This window comes from Heterodontus francisci, chromosome 9, assembly GCF_036365525.1.
Source record: "Heterodontus francisci isolate sHetFra1 chromosome 9, sHetFra1.hap1, whole genome shotgun sequence".
Taxonomy (NCBI): Eukaryota; Metazoa; Chordata; class Chondrichthyes; order Heterodontiformes; family Heterodontidae; genus Heterodontus; species Heterodontus francisci.
The window spans coordinates 21,438,312-21,455,166 of NC_090379.1; the positions used below are offsets into that span (position 1 = coordinate 21,438,312).

The 16,855-nt window shown below is 44.4% G+C and overlaps 1 protein-coding gene across 4 annotated transcripts in view; it reads right to left on the bottom strand.

Annotated features, from left to right (window-relative positions):
• Positions 1-16,855, bottom strand: part of LOC137373618 (latent-transforming growth factor beta-binding protein 2-like) — a 773,188-nt gene that overhangs the window by 441,113 nt on the left and 315,220 nt on the right. For all 4 annotated transcript variants that reach the window (XM_068038663.1, XM_068038661.1, XM_068038660.1 and 1 more), the window contains exon 9: positions 11,807-11,881. In XM_068038663.1, the coding sequence (XP_067894764.1) occupies positions 11,807-11,881 (75 nt within the window). The remainder of the gene's footprint in view (positions 1-11,806; positions 11,882-16,855) is intronic.

A 16,855-nucleotide genomic window follows, 5' to 3' on the forward strand; every position in this document is an offset into this window, starting at 1 on the left:
AGGTATCAGTGCGGTGGTGAAAACTGATATAAGTGCAATAGATCGTGATGTAGAATCACTTTGGGTTGAAATAAGGAATAGCAAGGGGAAGAAGTCATGGGTGGGAGTCGTCCAAAGGCCCCCAAAGAGTTGCCTCACTATAGGACAAAGTATAAATCGGAAAATAATCGAGGCGTGTAAGAAGGGCGTTACAATTGTCATGGGTGATTTTAATCTGCATATTGACTGGACAAATCAGATTGGCAGAGGTAACATGGAAGGCAAATTTGTAGAGTGCATCAGGGATTGTTACTTAGAGCAAAACGTTGCAGAATCTACCAGGGAACAGGCTATTTTAGATCTAGTAATGTGTAATGAGGTAGGTATAATAAAAGATATCGTAGTTAAGGGTTCTCTGGGGGGTAGCAATCACAACATGGTAGGATTTCAAATTCAGTTTCAGGACGAGTGACTCGGGTCTCAAACCAGTGTACTCAATTTAAACAAGGGCAATTATTGAGGTATGAAGAAAGGGTTGTATAAAGCGGGCTGGGAAAATAGACTAAAGGGAAGGTCAGTGGATGAGCAGTGGCAGACATTTAAGCATATATTTCATCTCATAATGCTCAGCAAAAATTTGTCCCGGTCAAAAAGAAGGACTCAATGAGAAGAATGAACCACCCGTGGTTAACAAAGGCAGTTAAGGAGAGTATCCAATCAAAAACTAAGGCATACAAAGCAGCGAAAACTAGTGGTAGGCCAAAAGATTGGGAAGTTTTAAGGACCCAGCAGCGGATGACTAAAAAACTAATAAAGAAGGAGAAAATTGATTATGAAAGTAAATTGGCAAGAAATATAAAAAACAAGCAGCAAGAGCTTCTACGGGTATATAAAAAGAGAGTAGCTAAAGTGAGCGTGGGACCCTTGGATGATGCGACTGGAGAATTGATAACGGGGTACAGGGAAATTGCAGATAATTTACAACAATATTTTGCATCGGTCTTCATGGTGCAGGACACTATAAACATCCCATAGATATCAGATAAGCAAGGAGCTAATGGGAGGAATGATCTTGTAACAGTCTTCATCACAAGGGACAAAGTATTTGACAAACTGATGGGACTAAAGGCAGACAGATTGCCAGGACCTGATGGCCTGCATCCAAGGGTTTTAAAGGAAGTGGCTGCAGCAATAGTGGAGGCATTGGCCGAAATATTCCAGAACTCACTGGATTCTGGGAGGGTCCCAGCAGATTGGAAAACCGCTAATGTGATGCCCCTGTTCAAGAAAGGAGGGAGACAAAAAGCAGGAAACTATCGGCCAGTCAGCCAAAAATCGGTCGTTGGGAAAATGCTAGAGTCCATTATAAAGGAAGAAATAGCATGACATTTAGAAAAGCTTAATGCAATCAAACAGAGTCAACTTGGTTTTGTGAAAGGGATATCATGTTTAACAAATTTGCTGGAGTTTGTTGAAGATATAACAAGCAGAGTTGACAAAGAGGAACCGGTAAATGTAGTGTATTTGGATTTCCAGAAGGCATTCAATAAGGTGCCACATAAAAGATTATTGCACAAGATAGGAGCAATGTATTAGCATGAATTGAAGATTGGTTAACTCACAGAAATGAGAGAGTCGGGATTAATGAGTCTTTTTCAGGTTGGAAGGAAGTAACTAGTGGAGTGCCACAAGGATCAGTCCTAGGGCCTCAATTATTTACTATCTGTATTAATGCCCTGGAGGAGGGGGCAGAGTGTAATATATCCAAATTTGCTGACGATACAAAAATAGGTGGGAGGGCATGTTGTGATGAGGACATAAGGAATCTGCAAGGGGATACAGATAGGTTGAGTGAGTGGGCAAAAACTTGGCAGATGGAATTTAATGTAGGAAAGTATGGGGTCATGCACTTTGGTAGTAAGAATCAAAAGGCAGACTATTACTTAAGTAGAAATAGACTCCAAAAATGCAGCATAGAGAGATCTGGGTGTTCATGTGCATGAAACACAAAAAGTTAGCATGCTGGTGCAGGAAGTAACTAAGAAGGCAAATGGAATTTTGGCCTTTATTGCTAGGGGGTTGGAGTTTAAAAATAGGGAAGTCTTGTTACAACTGCGTGAGGTTGCACCTGGTGTACTGCATACAGTTTTGGTCCCCGCATTTAAGAAAGGATATACTGGCATTGGAGGCAGTTCAAATGAGATTCACTAGGCTGATTCCTGGGATGAAGGGGTTGACTTATCAAGAATGGCTAAACAGGTTAGGCCGTGTTAGATCCCAGGGGTTTGTGAGTGTTCTCCCCACATTCCCCCCTCCCCGCCCCCCCCCACCCCAGGGGCTAGTGAGTGTCCCACATTCCCCCCGCCCAGGGGCCAGTAAGTGTCCTGCATTCCCCCTTCCCCCCCTAGGGGCCAGTGAGTGTCCCACATTCCCCCCGCGCAGGGGCCAGTGAGTGTCCCACATTCCACCCTCCCTCCCCCCACAAGGGGCCAGTGAGTGTCTCACATTCCCCTGCCATGGGGCCAGTCAGTGTCCCACATTCCCCCCCACTTAGATTAACTACCTTGAATTCAGCCAAGGGACAGGGACAGGGGGGTGTGACTATGAGTGAGTCAGGTGGAGGGATCCAGGAGGTAGTGCTGCAGGAGCCTCAGCCATTGTCCTTGTCCAATAGGTTCGAGATTCTTGCTCCCTGTGTGGACGAGAGCAGGGACTGTAGGGAGGGTGAGCAAACTGACCACAGCACCGTGGTACAGGGAGCCATTCAAGTTGGGGGAGAAAAGAGAAATGTAGTCGTAATCGCGAATAGTATAGTTAGGGGCATAGACACTGTTCTCTGTGGCCAGGATCGAGAGTCCCGAAGGCTCTGTTGCCTACCTGGTGCCAGGGTTCAAGATATCTCATCGGGGCTGCAGAGGAACTTCGAGTGGGAGGGAAAAGATCCAGTTGTCGTGATCCACGTAGTTACCAACGATATAGGTAAAATGAGGTTAGAGGTTCTGCTGAGGGAATATGAGCAGGTAGGGGCTAAATTAAAAAGCAGAACCAAAAAGGTAACAATCTCTGATTACTACCTGAGCCACAAGCTAATTGGCAAAGGGTCAACAAGATTAAAGAGGTAAATGCATGGCTCAAAGATTGGTGTGGGAGAAATGGGTTCGAATTTGTGGGACATTGGCACCAGTACTGGGGAAGGAGGGAGCTGTTCCTATGGGATGGGCTCCACCTGAATCATGCTGGGACCAGAGTCCTGGCGAATCGCATAACTAGGGCTTTAAACTAAATAGTGGGGGGGGGGGGGGGGGTTCAGTTGCATGGAAAAACAGGAAGTTAAAGCAGAAGGTAGGAGTGCAGGTTAGTGGTGAGGCTGATTGTTACCAAACTGCAAGAAGTATACCGGTTAAAGCAGAAGAGAGAAATAATAAACAGGCGAATAAAGCATCAGTGCTGAGGGACAGGTTGGGGGTATAGCCCGAATAAGAGTTCTATATACAAATGCACGGAGTGTAAGGAATAAACTAGATGAGCTGTAAGCGCAAATTCAAATGGAAGATTATGACGTGGTGTCCATTGCGGAGACGTGGCTGCAGGATGGTCGGAACTGGGAACTAAATATACCTGGTTATCAGGTTTACAGGAGGGACAGGGAAAATGGCACGGGGTGGAATAGCCTTACTGATTAGAAATAATATCACCTCATTGGTGAGGGAGGATATAATGAGAGGAAAGCATCCTTATGGGTGGAATTGAGGAACTGAGAAGGATCTAAAACTGTAACAGGTGTTGTGTATAGACCCCCTGGTAGCAGTTCTGAGGTGTTAGATTGTATAAATGCACAAATTAGGCAAGTGTGCAACAAAGGCAGGGTAGTATTAATGGAGGATTTTAACTTACACATAGATTGGGAGAGGCAGACCTGTCAGAAAGGTAGTGAATTTCTGGAATGTGTCTGGGATAGTTTCCTACAGCAATATGTCCTAGATGTAACAAGGGGACAGGCAATATTAGACTTAGTTATGAGTAATGAGCCAAATTTAATTAGTAGTCTAACTGTGCGTGAACATTTATCAAATAGCGATCACAATATGATCGAATTCAAAGTAGTGTTTGAAAGTGAAAAGCACGAATCAGCTACTAGAACTTTTGACTTGTGTAAGGCTGACTTTAATGGGATGAGACAGAGACTGTCCACGGTTAACTGGGTAGATCTGCTAATGGGTCAAACAACTGAAGAACAGTGGAGAATATTTAAAGAAACATTTCATGAAATACAGAGCGAGTATATACCCCTGAGAGAAAAAAGCTCCACTTCACAGAAAAAACAGCCATGGACAACTAAAGAGATTAGGGATAGCATAAAACAAAAAGAAAGGGCTTACAAAAATGCAAAACGCAGCACAGATCCGGCCGAATGGGATCGATACAAAGACCAGCAAAGAGTCACAAAGCAGCTTATAAGAGCTACTAAAAGAGATTATGAAAGGAAACTTGCAAGGGACATCAAAATCAATAAGAAGAAATCTTATAGTTACATAAAGGGAAAGCGGGTGGTCAACAGCAATGGTCAACAGGCCCACTAAAAGCTGAAAATGGAGATATTGTCATTGATAATGGGGAAATGGCAGACATGTTGAACAATTACTTTGCCTCAATATTTACAGTTGAAAAGGAGGATAAGTTGCCGGAAGTCCCGAAAAAATTAATAGCCGATAGGGGACAGGGACTTAATACAATTAACGTAAGTAAATCATCAGTAACAAGGAAATTAATGGAACTAAAGAGTGAGAAATCCCCAGAACTTGACGATTTCCATCCAAGGGTGTTAAAGGAAGTAGGGGAGCACATTGTAGATGCCCTAACTATAGTCGTTCAGAGTTCCCTAGATTCAGGAGTGGTCCCTCTGGATTGGAAAGTTGCACATGTCACTCCACTTTTTAAGAAGGGTGAAAGGGGGAACCAAGGAAATTACAGAGCAGTTAGCCTAACATCTGCAGTGGGCAAGTTGCTGGAGTCCATAATCAAGGATAGGGTGACTTAACACCTAGAAAAATTTGAGTTAATCAGGGACAGCCAGCATGGATTCATGACGGGAAGGTCATGCCTGACAAATCTCATTGAATTTTTTGAAGAGGTGACTCAGGTAGTGGACAGGGGAATGTCTATGGATGTTATTTATATGGACTTCCAGAAGGCATTTGATAAAGTCCCACATAAGAGACTGTTAACTAAGGTCGAAGCCCATGGAATTGAGGGCAAATTATTGACATGGTTAGGAAGTTAGTTGAGTGGTAGGTGACAGAGAGCGGGGATAATGAGTAAGTACTCTGATTGGCAGGATGTGACTAGTGATGTCCTGCAGGGATCTGTGTTGGGGCCTCTGTGTTATGCTGCAGCTGTACAAAACCCTGGTTAGACCCCATTTGGAGTACTGTGAGCAGTTCTGGGCACCACACCTTAGGAAGGATATATTGGCCTTGGAGGGAGTGCAACGTAGGTTTACAAGAATGATATCTGGACTACAGGGGTTAAGTTACGAGGAGAGATTACACAAATTAGGCCTGTTTTCACTAGAATTTAGAAGGTTAAGGGGTGATCTGATCGAAGTCTTCAAGATATTAACAGGAAAAGACAGGCTAGATAAAGATAAACTATTTCCACTGATTGGAGATTCTAAAACTAGGGGGCATAGTCTAAAAATTAGGACCAGACCGTTCAGGAGAGATGTTAGGAAGCATGTCATCACGCAAATGGTGGAAGAGGTTTGGAACTCTCTCCCACAAACAGCAGCTGAAGCTAGAACAGTTGTTAATTTTAAATCTGAGAGAGATAGATTTTAGTTAAGCAAAGATATTAAGGGATATGGGCCAAAGGCAGGTATATAGAGTTAGGCCGCGGATCAGCCATGATCTCACTGAATGGCGGGACAGGCTCGAGGGGCTGAATGGCCGACTCCTGTTCCTATGTTCCTATGTTTATTCATTAGAGTTTAGAAGAATGAGGGGTGATCTTATTGAAACGTACAAGATTCTGAGGGGGCTTGACAGGGTAGATGTTAAGAAGATGTTTCTACTAGTGGGGGAATCTCAAACTAGGGGACCTGGTTGCAGAATAAGGGGACACATTTAAAACTGAGATGCAAAGGAATTTCTTCTCTCAGAGGGTAGTGAATGCCTGGAATTCTCTACCCCAGAGAGTTGTGGAGGCTAGATCACTGAAAGTATTTAAAGAGGAGGTAGATAGATTTTTGAAATATCGGGGAATTGATGGCTATGAGGAGCTGGCATGATAGAGGAGTTGAGGTCTGGGGCAGATCAGCCAGGATCTTATTGAATGGTGGGGCTGGCTTGAGGGACTGAATGGCCTACTCCTGCTCCTATTTCTTATGTTCTTATGTTCTTAGATGGTAGGGTTTGAATTCAATTACTAAATCTGGAATTAAAAAGGTAGTCTAGTGGTGATCATAAAACCATTGTCGATTGTTATAAAAACTCATCTCGCTCACTAATGTCCTTTAGGGAAGGAAATCTATTGTCCTTACCTGGTCTGGCCTACATGTGACTCCAGACCCACAGCAATGTGGTTGACTCTTAAATGCCCTCTGAAATGGCCTAGCAGCCACTCAATTGTATCAAACCGCTACAAAGTCAATAAGGAATGAAACTGGACGGACTGCTCAGCATCGACCTAGGCACTGGAAATGACAATGGCAACCCAGCCCTGTCGACCCTGCAAAGTCCTTCTTACTAACATCTGGGCGCTTGTGCCAAAATTGGGAGGGCTGTCCCACAAACTGGTCAAGCAACAGCCTGACATAGTCATACTCAAGGAATAATACCTGGCAGACAATGTCCCAAACACCGCCATCACCATCCCTGGGTAAGTCCTGTCCCACCGGCAGGACAGACCCAGCAGAGGTGGCAGCACAGTGATACACAGTAGGAAGGAAGTTTCCCTGGGAATCTTCAACATTGACTCAGGACCCCATGAATCTCATGACATCAGGTCAAAAATGGGCAAGGAAACCTTCTGCTGATTACCACTTACCGCCCCCACCACCCCCCAGCAACCCTTGGTTGATGAATCAATGCTTCTCCGTGTTGAACACCAATTGGCAAAACTGTAACAGAACAATGGGCTGCCTTTAAAGAGGAGATAGTTCGAGTAGACTCAAGGTACATTCCCACAAGGGTGAAAGGCATGACAAATATAACCAGAGCTCCCTGGATGACAAAAGAGTTAGAGAATAAGATGAAGTATGAAAAAAAGATGCATATGACAAATGTCAGGTGGACAATTGAGAACCAGGCTGAATATAGAAAGTTCAGAGGGGAAATGAAAAAACAAACAAGAAAAGCAAAAGAAAAGTATGAGATGGACTGGCAGCTATCATAAAAGAAATCCAAAAGTCTTCTATCAGCATATAAATAACAAAAGGGTGGTAAAAGGAGTGGGGCCGATTAGGGACCAAAAAGAGGATTTATACATGAAGGCAGAGGGCATGGCTGAGTACTAAATGAGTACTTTGCATCTGTCTTTACCAAGGAAGAAGATGCTGCCCAAGCCGTAGTGAAAGAGATGGCAGTTGAGACACTGGACAGGCTAAAAATTGATAAAGAGATGTTAGGCTGGCTGTACTTAAAGTTGATTAATCACTAAGATTGGCTGAGTGCAACCAAGGGTACTGAGGGAAGTAAGGGTGGAAATTGCGGAGGCAATCTTCCAATCGTCGTTAGATACAGGGGTGGTGCCAGAGGACTGGAAATTGCAAATGTTACATCTTTGTTCAAAAAAGGGTATAAGGATAAGCCTAGCAATACAGGTGTAGGCCTGAGGGCCAGTCAGTTTAACTTCAGTGGTGGGAAAGATTTTAGCAACGATAATTCAGGACAAAATTAACAGTCACTTGGACAAATGTGGTTTAATTAAGGAAAGCCAGCAAGGATCTGTTAAGGACAAATGTGTTTAACTAACTTGCTTGAGCTTTTGATGAGGCCACAGAGAGGGTTGATGAGGGTAATGCGGTTGATGTGGTGTACATGGACTTCCAAAAGGCATGTGATAAAGCGCCACATAACAAGCTTGTCAGCAAAGTTAGAGCCCATGTAATAAAAGGGTCAGTAGAAGCATGGATACAAAGTTGGATGAGTTAAAGGAAACAGAGAGTAGTGGTGAATGGTTGTTTTTCAGGCTGGAGGTAGGGATACAGTGGGGTTCCCCAGGGGCTGGTGTTAGGGCCCCTGCTTTTCTTGATAGGTATTAATGACCTAGACTTGGGTGTACAGGGCGCAATTTAAAAATTCGTGGATGGCACAAAACTTAGCAGTATTGTGAACTGTGAGGAGGATAGTAATAGACTTCAAGAGGACACAGACAGGCTGCTGGAATGGACAAACACATGGCAAATTCAATTTAATGCAGAGAAGTGTGAAGTGAATCATTTTTGTAGGAAGAACGAGGAGAAGCAATATAAAATAAAGGATACAATTTTAAAGGGACTGCAGAAGTAAAGGGACCTGGGGTATATGTGCACAAATCATTGAAGGTGGCAAAGCAGGTTGAGAAAATGGTTAATAAAGCATATAGGATACTGGGCGTTATAAATAAGGGCATAGAGTACAGAAGCAAGGAAGTAATGGTAAACCTTTATAAAAATCTGGTTTGACCTCTCCTGGATTATTGTGTCCAATTCTGGGTTCTGCACTTTAGGAAGGATTTGAAGGCATTAGAGATGGAGCAGAAAAGATTCACGAGAATGGCTCCAAAAATGAGGGACTTCAGTTACTTTGACAGATTGGAAAAGCTGGGGTTGTTCTCCTTAGAGAATAAAAGGTTGAGAGGAGATCTGATAAAGATGTTTTAAATCATGAGGGGTCTGGACAGAGTAGATAGAGAGGAACTGTTACCATTGGCGGTAAAGCTGAGAACCAGAGGACATCGATTTAATGTGATTGGCAAAAGAACCAGAGGCAACATGAGGAAAAACTTTCTCACGCAGTGAATGATTAGGATCTACAATGCACTGTCTGAGAGTGTGGTGGATGCAGATTCAATCGTGGCTTTCAAAAGGGAGTTGGATAATTAAGAGAAGAAATATACAGCGCTACTGGGAAAAGGTGAGAAGTGGGAACTGGTGAATTGCTTTTGCAGAAAGCCAGCACAGACATGGTGGGCTGAATGGCCTCCTATTGTGCTGTAACTGTTCTATGATTCTATCTAAAGATTAAATATGTCATTACTCTATATGTACTGCCTTGTTTAGTAATTTGCACTCCCCCTTCTATCTTCTCATATCAAAAGATAAGGCTGAAGCATTTGCATCCATCTTCAGCAGAAGTGCCAAGTGAATGATTCATCTCAATCTCCTGCTGAGGTCCCCAGCATCACAAATGCCAGTCTTCAGCCAATCCAATTCACACCATGTGATATCAAGAAATGGCTGAAGGTACTGGATACTGCAAAGGCTATGATCCCTGACAACATTCTGGCAATAGTACTGAAGACTTGTGCTCCAGAACTAGCTGTGCCCCTAGCCAAGCTACTCCAGTACAGCTACAATGCTGGCATCCACCTGGCAATGTGGAAAATTGCCCAGGTGTGTCCTATCCACAAAAAGCAGGAAAAATCCAACCCGGCCAATTACTATCCTATCAGTCTACTCTTGATTATCAGTAAAATGATGGGGCTGGATTCTACAGCGCCCTTGACATCAGGATCCGTGGCAGTGGCGGGGGGGGTGCCTGAAGATGGTCCAGAATGAGGCCCGCCATGGACCTCGATGCCGGCAGAATCTGGCCCAATATTGCCAGCGGCAGCGAGACCTCGTGGCGGTCCCCCACAGCTCGGTGACGGGACCGCAATTTAAATATTTAAATAAATTTTAAAAACAGAATCAATTACTCGCCCATAACCTCCTACTGTCCCGCTGCGATCTTCGCCCCAGCGGCTGCCGCTGTCGCACCTTCAGATCCCCGTCCAAGGAAACGTGGCACAACACTGGTGGGGAGGGGGGAAGAGGTAGGTTTCTGAGTATGGGAGGGTGGGACAGGGTCAAATTAGAGTCATGGGTGGAGGGAACATTGGGAAGAGTTACAGTCTAACGTTTGAGCAGTTGGGGGGTGAAGGTCAGATGGTAAAGGTAAGCGTTCTGGCGGGGCGAGGGCAAATAATTAATTTAATTTTTATTGGGGGAGATGTATTTATTTAATTTCAGTTAATCTTTCTTTAAATATTTAAATTTTCTGCTAGGGCTAACAGCCCATTAAAAATGGCATCAGTGCCTGCGCATAAGCAGCTGATGCCAGTGCTGGGGACGGACAGCCTGTTCCCATCCCGTGATGGGGGCGGGCAGCCTGCCACGGTTGCTTAAAAAATCCGCCGCAATTTCATGCGTGGTGGCTCTTTGGCATGTGGCCCCCACAGGCGGGCCACCATTTTATTCGTCCGCGGCCGATTTCGGCAGTGGGCTTATAGAATTCAGCTCATGAAAGGGGTTGTTAACAGTGTTATCAAGCTGCACTTGCTCAGCAATAACCTGCTCACTGGCCCTGGTGGAACCCAAACTGAGCGTCACCCAGCTCCTGACCTCACTGCAGCTTTTGTCCAAACATGGACAAAAGCGCTGAACTCCAGAGGTGAGGTGCGAGTGACTGCCCTTGACATCAAGGCAGTATTTGACTGAGTATGGCATAAAGGAGCCCAAGCAAAACTGGAGTCATTGGGAACCGGGGGGAAACTCTCCACTGGTTGGAGTCATACCTAGCACAAAGGAAGATGGTTGTGGTCGTTGGAGGTCAATCATCTTAGTCCTGGGACATCACTGCAGGGGTTCCTCAGGGTAGTGTCCTGGGCCCAACCACCTTCAGCTGCTTCATCAGTGATCTTCCCTCCATCATAAGGTCAGAACCGGGAATGTTTGCTGATGATTGCATGACATTCAGTACCATTTGCGACTCCTCAGATACTGAAGCAGCCTGTGTCCAGATGCAGCAAGACCTGGGCAACATCCAGGCTTGGGCTAATAAGTGGCAAGTAACATTTGCGCCACACAAGTACCAGGCAATGATCATCTCAAACAAGACAGAATCAAACCATCTCCCCTTGATGTCCAATGGCATTATCATTGCTGAATCCCCCATTATCAGCATCCTGGGGGTTTTAATTGATCAGAATTGAACTGGACCAGCCACATAAATGCTGTGGCTACAAGAGCAGGTCAGAGGCTATGAATTCTGCGACGAGTAACTCACCTCCTGTCTGCCCAGTGCCTGTCCACCATCTACAAGACACAAGTCAGGAATGTGATGGAATACTCTCCACTTTCCTGGATGGGTGCAGTTCCCACAACACTCAAGAAGCTCGACACCATCCAGGACAAAGCAGCCCACTTGACTGGCACCCTATCCACCACCTTCAACATTCACCCCCTCCACCACCGACGCACAGCGGCAGCAGTGTGTACCATCTACAAGATGAACTGCAGAAACTCACCAAGGCTCCTTTGGCATCACCTTCCAAACCTGTGAACTCTACCACCTACAAGGACAAGGGCAGAAGATGCATGGGAACACCACCTCCTGCAAGTTCCCCTCCAAGCCACACACCATCCTGACTTGGAACTATATTGCAGTTTCTTCACTGCCACTGGGTCAAAATCCTGGAACCCCCTTCCTAACAGTACCTATATGCCAAGGACTGCAGCAGTTCAAGAAGGCAGTTCAAGGGCAATTAGAAATGGGCAATAAATGCTGGCCTAGCCAGCGACACCCACATCTTACGAACAAATAACAAAATAATTAACCATTCCATCTAATAACACTTTATCACTCACCTTGACAGCTCGTCTGGTTCATTTTTTTATAGCCCAGAGGACATTCAACTTGGCCATTTTGTATCTTGGGATTTGCTGAGGAATAAAAGAAAAAAAGTATGATTATGATTGTTACTACAAGAGTAAATATTACAATGATTCCATATGTAGACACAAGTGGCAATCAGCCATATTATTTTAAATGAAGTATTTGTGATATATGCTCCCATCAAGCAAGGCTCTGGGCCAGGATTCGAGCCTAACTAAATTTCCCTGATAAAATGCAATATACAGCAAAATCTAGAAAGCAGACCATGTAACTTGATTACATAATGCCCACTGAAGTAATCTGTAACTGCTATAAAAACTTTCAAAGTATTTTGTCAGAATTCTAATTACAGAAATAGACAAAATGTAATATTTCTTAATATATTCTCAGAGTAAACATCAATTTTACTGTAGAATTATTGCTGCAAGATTTAAAAAGCACTTAAAATTGCATTAACTAGAAACAAACAGATAATGCTATGTAAATAATATTCAAATATTTGCAGAAAGAACACTGCTCACACTTAATTCTGTGGTATCCCCTTCATATTATGCTGAATTCAAATGCCACATTAAAGGTCCTTGTCACTTTTGGCAGGAGTGGAGGAGTGGCAGTACAAACCACATGATTTTCCTTTCCATTGTGAAAAGGGAAGTGAGGTCTGGTGTACAACAGGCAGCTGATCCACTAGCACCTGTTTATCACCCATGGCAAAAGTAAAAATGACCCCAAGACAGTCCGGAACTACAGAACTATTGTAAGAACATCGAAGTATAGAATGAGAAAAGGCCTTTGGTCAATTTGGCCGGCGGGAAGATTGGGCCTATGTTCACCACAGACATTCATGTTCAATTTACCATGTCATGCACTTTACACAATTCCAATTGCAGTTGAACCTCCAAATCATTAAAGTTCTATAAAATGTTTCCTTGCCACTTATTGGGCTATATTTTGTAGCCCCGCCGCTGGGAGTGGCAGCAGGCGTAAGAAATGGCTTCAGGCATGCATGGGCTGCGCACCGCCACACCGCCACGATCTTGAGCCAGGTGACTCATTATCATATGCAGGGCAGTCGCCCCCCCCAATCACATGGCAGGGGCGGCCTTGGCGACGCCGTGAACAGCGTCAACTGTATCTGCACAGGCACTGGTTCCATTTTTAAAGAACTGTCAGCCCTGCATAGAAACTACAGAGTTGCCCCCATTTCCCCCCACCCCCACTGCACTAAAAATACATATTTTCCCGGGCCCCCCCCCGCAACTGTACTATCAATGCAAAGTTGATCCCTTCTCCCCGCAACTGCACTAAGTGCAGAGTTGACCCCTTTCCCCCGTCAACTGCACAAAGTGCAGAGTTCACCCCTTCCACGCGCCTCGCACTACTACACTGAAAATGCAGAGTTCACGCCATCTTCCCGCTCCATTACACTACAAATGCAGAGTTCCCTCCTTCCCCACCTCAGTGGTGCCAGCTTTCCCTAGAAGGCAAGTGAAGGCCTGTGAGTGCCGCCCGTCGTGCTGAAGATCTAGAACTGCGGGTAAGATCGCTGCAAATTAGATTTTAATTAATGCAAAAAGCTAATTTAAATATGTAAAGTCAGGTCCCTTCGCAGAACGCAGAGGGCCCATCATGGAGCTTCCCCGCCGTCAGGAAGATCGGGCCCGGCAATCCCGGCATCAGGTTCCGTGGCGGGCTGCTGCCACTCTGAGCTTCCAGCCCCCCACCCCCGCCACCGACGTCGAGAGGGGAGCAAAATCCAGCCCATCATTATTATCTAGCCTTGGAATCTAAATGAATCAAAAACGATTTGAAATGCTTCAGTTATACAGCTTTTTGAAATATTTACAGATATTACGCCACAAAATGTGGGCCATCTATAATGCATCACATGATATCATAATGATACGATATATATGCTTTTAAGCTGTGTAAGTGTGCTCAGTAAAACCAGGTATTTTGGCCTGTCCCCTGACCTTCACCAACTAGCAGATCTGCAGGTGTGTTCTGAGTGGTCCAAAGACAGGCAGGTAATCTTTTTCTCTTTTTTTTATTACAGACAACCCTCCCAGGAAGAATTGAGCAACTTGAGGCTTCTGGCTATTGATTTCTATCAGTCAGGAGTTCCTTTCACTAATTTTTTTCTGACATGTATTGCTTCACATTTTTCTGCAGTGCACTGTGTCTGTGACCTATCTGCCCTTAACTAACTTGTTTATGTCCTCCTGTATTCTTCCTCACAAGTTTGCCATCCCCAAATTTGGAATTATCAGAAAACAACAATCTTCTTGTGTCTATGTCCAAATCATTTAAATAAGTGGGAAAGCAAAAGATTTTAGTACAGATCCATTGGTACATCCTGCCAATCCAGAAGCCATCTATTTTTGTCCCAATCATCTTATCCATGCTGCTGGATAATACCATCTACTTCCATTTTTGTAACACTTCTCCAGTTGTTCCACATTCACAATATCCAGCACATTTTCTTCAGGTACTTTTATTATTTCATCAAAAAATTAAATTAGTCAAGCACAAATTGGGCTTTATCAATCTATGCTGACTCTCCCTGATTAGTCAGTAGTCACTGTTCTCATCTCACACTGAAGACTCCAGTGACGGAAATGAAAATTGGGAAAGATGTATAATGGATTGATATCACTTCTTTTACACTATCACCCAATGTCCAAATTCCTCCCTAGATGATTACAACTTTTTCTTCTTCTTTCTTTGGCTTCCTTGTCTCGAGAGACAATGGGTAAGCGCCTGGAGGTGGTCAGTGGTTTGTGAAGCAGTGCCTGGAGTGGCTATAAAGGCTAATTCGAGAGTGACAGACTCTTCCACAGGTGCTGCAGATAAAATTGGTTGTCGGGGCTGTTACACAGTTGGCTCTCTCCTTGCGCTTCTGTCTGTTTTCTTGCCAACTGCTCAGTCTCTTCGACTCGCCACACTTTAGCCCCGCCTTTATGGCTGTCCACCAGCTCTGGCAATCACTGGCAACTGACTACCCCGACTTGTGATCAATGTCACAAGACTTCATGTCGCGTTTGCAGACGTCTTTAAAGCGGAGACATGGACGGCCGGTGGGTCTGATACCAGTGACGAGCTCGCTGTACAATGCGTCCTTGGGGATCCTGCCATCGTCCATGCGGCTCACATGGCCAAGCCATCTCAAGCGCCGCTGGCTCAGTAGGGTGTATATGCTGGGGATGTTGGCTGCCTCGAGAACTTCTGCGTTGGAGATACGGTCCTGCCACCTGATGCCAAGGATTCTCCGGAGGCAGCGAAGATGGAATGAGTTGAGACATCGCTCTTGGCTGACATACGTTGTCCAGGCCTCGCTGCCGTAGAGCAAGGTACTGAGGACACAGGCTTGATACACTCAGACTTTTGTGTTCCCTGTCAGTGCGCCATTTTCCCACACTCTCTTGGCCAGTCTGGACACAGCAGTGGAAGCCTTTCAAATGCGCTTGTTGATTTCTGCATCGAGAGACAGGTTACTGGTGATAGTTGAGCCTAGGTAGGTGAACTCTTGAACCACTTCCAGAGCATGGTCACCGATGGATGGAGCATTTCTGACGTCCTGTCCCATGATGTTCATTTTCTTGAGGCTGATGGTTAGGCCAAATTCGTTGCAGGCAGCTGCAATCCTGTCGATGAGTCTCTGCAGACACTCTTCAGTGTGGGATGTTAATGCAGCATTGTCAGCAAAGAGGAGTTCCCTGATGAGGACTTTCCGTACTTTGATCTTCCCTCTTGGACGGGCAAGGTTGAACAACCTGCCATCTGATCTTGTGTGGAGGAAAATTCCTTCTTCTGAAGACTTGAATGCATATGAGAGCAGCAGGGAGAAGAAGATCCCAAACAGTGTAGGTGCGAGAACACAGCCCTGTTTCACACCACTCAGGATAGGAAAGGGGTCTGATGAGGCGCCGCTATGCTGAATTGTGCCTTTCATATTGTCATGGAATTACGACTGATTACAACTGATTACAAAAGATTACAACTGAGGTAAGAGTAACTAGCCTGTAATTTCTTAGATTATCCCTTTCCCTTTCTTGAACATGGTGAAACGTTTGCCACCCACTAGCTCTTTGACACAATTCCTATTTTGCAAGATTATTGGAAAATTAATTTTAATTAAATTTAATTAAAATTGAAATTGCTGTCTTTTTATCCGCACGCTCCTTCAGTATTTTATTCAGTACATTTAGTCCCATTAACGTTTTAAATAACTTCCTTTTGAAAGTTCGTCCACACCTTTCTCGGTCTAGGGGCCTGAGCACATGATCTAAGCTGACACTCCAATGTGGTACTGAGATAATGCTGCACTGTTGGAGGCATCATCTATCAGATGAAACGTTAAACCCAGGCCACATCTACCCTTGTACTATAGCACTTTTTGAACAGCAGGGCAGTTTTTCTCAGTGTGCTAGCCATCATTTATCTCTCAACCAATGTCACTAAAACAGATTATCTGGTCGTCATCTCATTGTTGTTTGTGGGCCTTTTCTGCATGCAGATTGGTTGAAGCATTTTCTACATTACACCAGTGACTGCATTTCAAAAGTACAAGTACTTAACTGGGTGAAAAGTGCTTTGGCACATCCAGAGGTTGTGAAAGGTGCTATATAAATGAAAGTTCTTTCCTTCTATTGTTTATTCTGGCCTTACGCTTAAGAAACTTGCTCTCATAGTGATCGTTTAACAGTCACAACACTGCACTTGAGAAAGGAGTCTGTGTTTTAGTCCATTATGGGAACTAAATGTTGCCTCGAAAATTCCTTGCAGATGGAGTCCTCTACATGTAACATAACATTTGCAATGTGGTTTAAGGTGACTAAAAATTACTTTTTGTTTTTTGTTGAACATTAACAGTCCAATAGTCCCACGCCTGTAGGAGTTGAGGACAGTGCGATTGAATAGGTCAGAAAGTATGATCAACCATAAAATAAATATAGGGATGTCTATGAAAATGGCTGAAAGAGACAAAATGGATCAAATCAGCCTTATATATCAAGTAAATG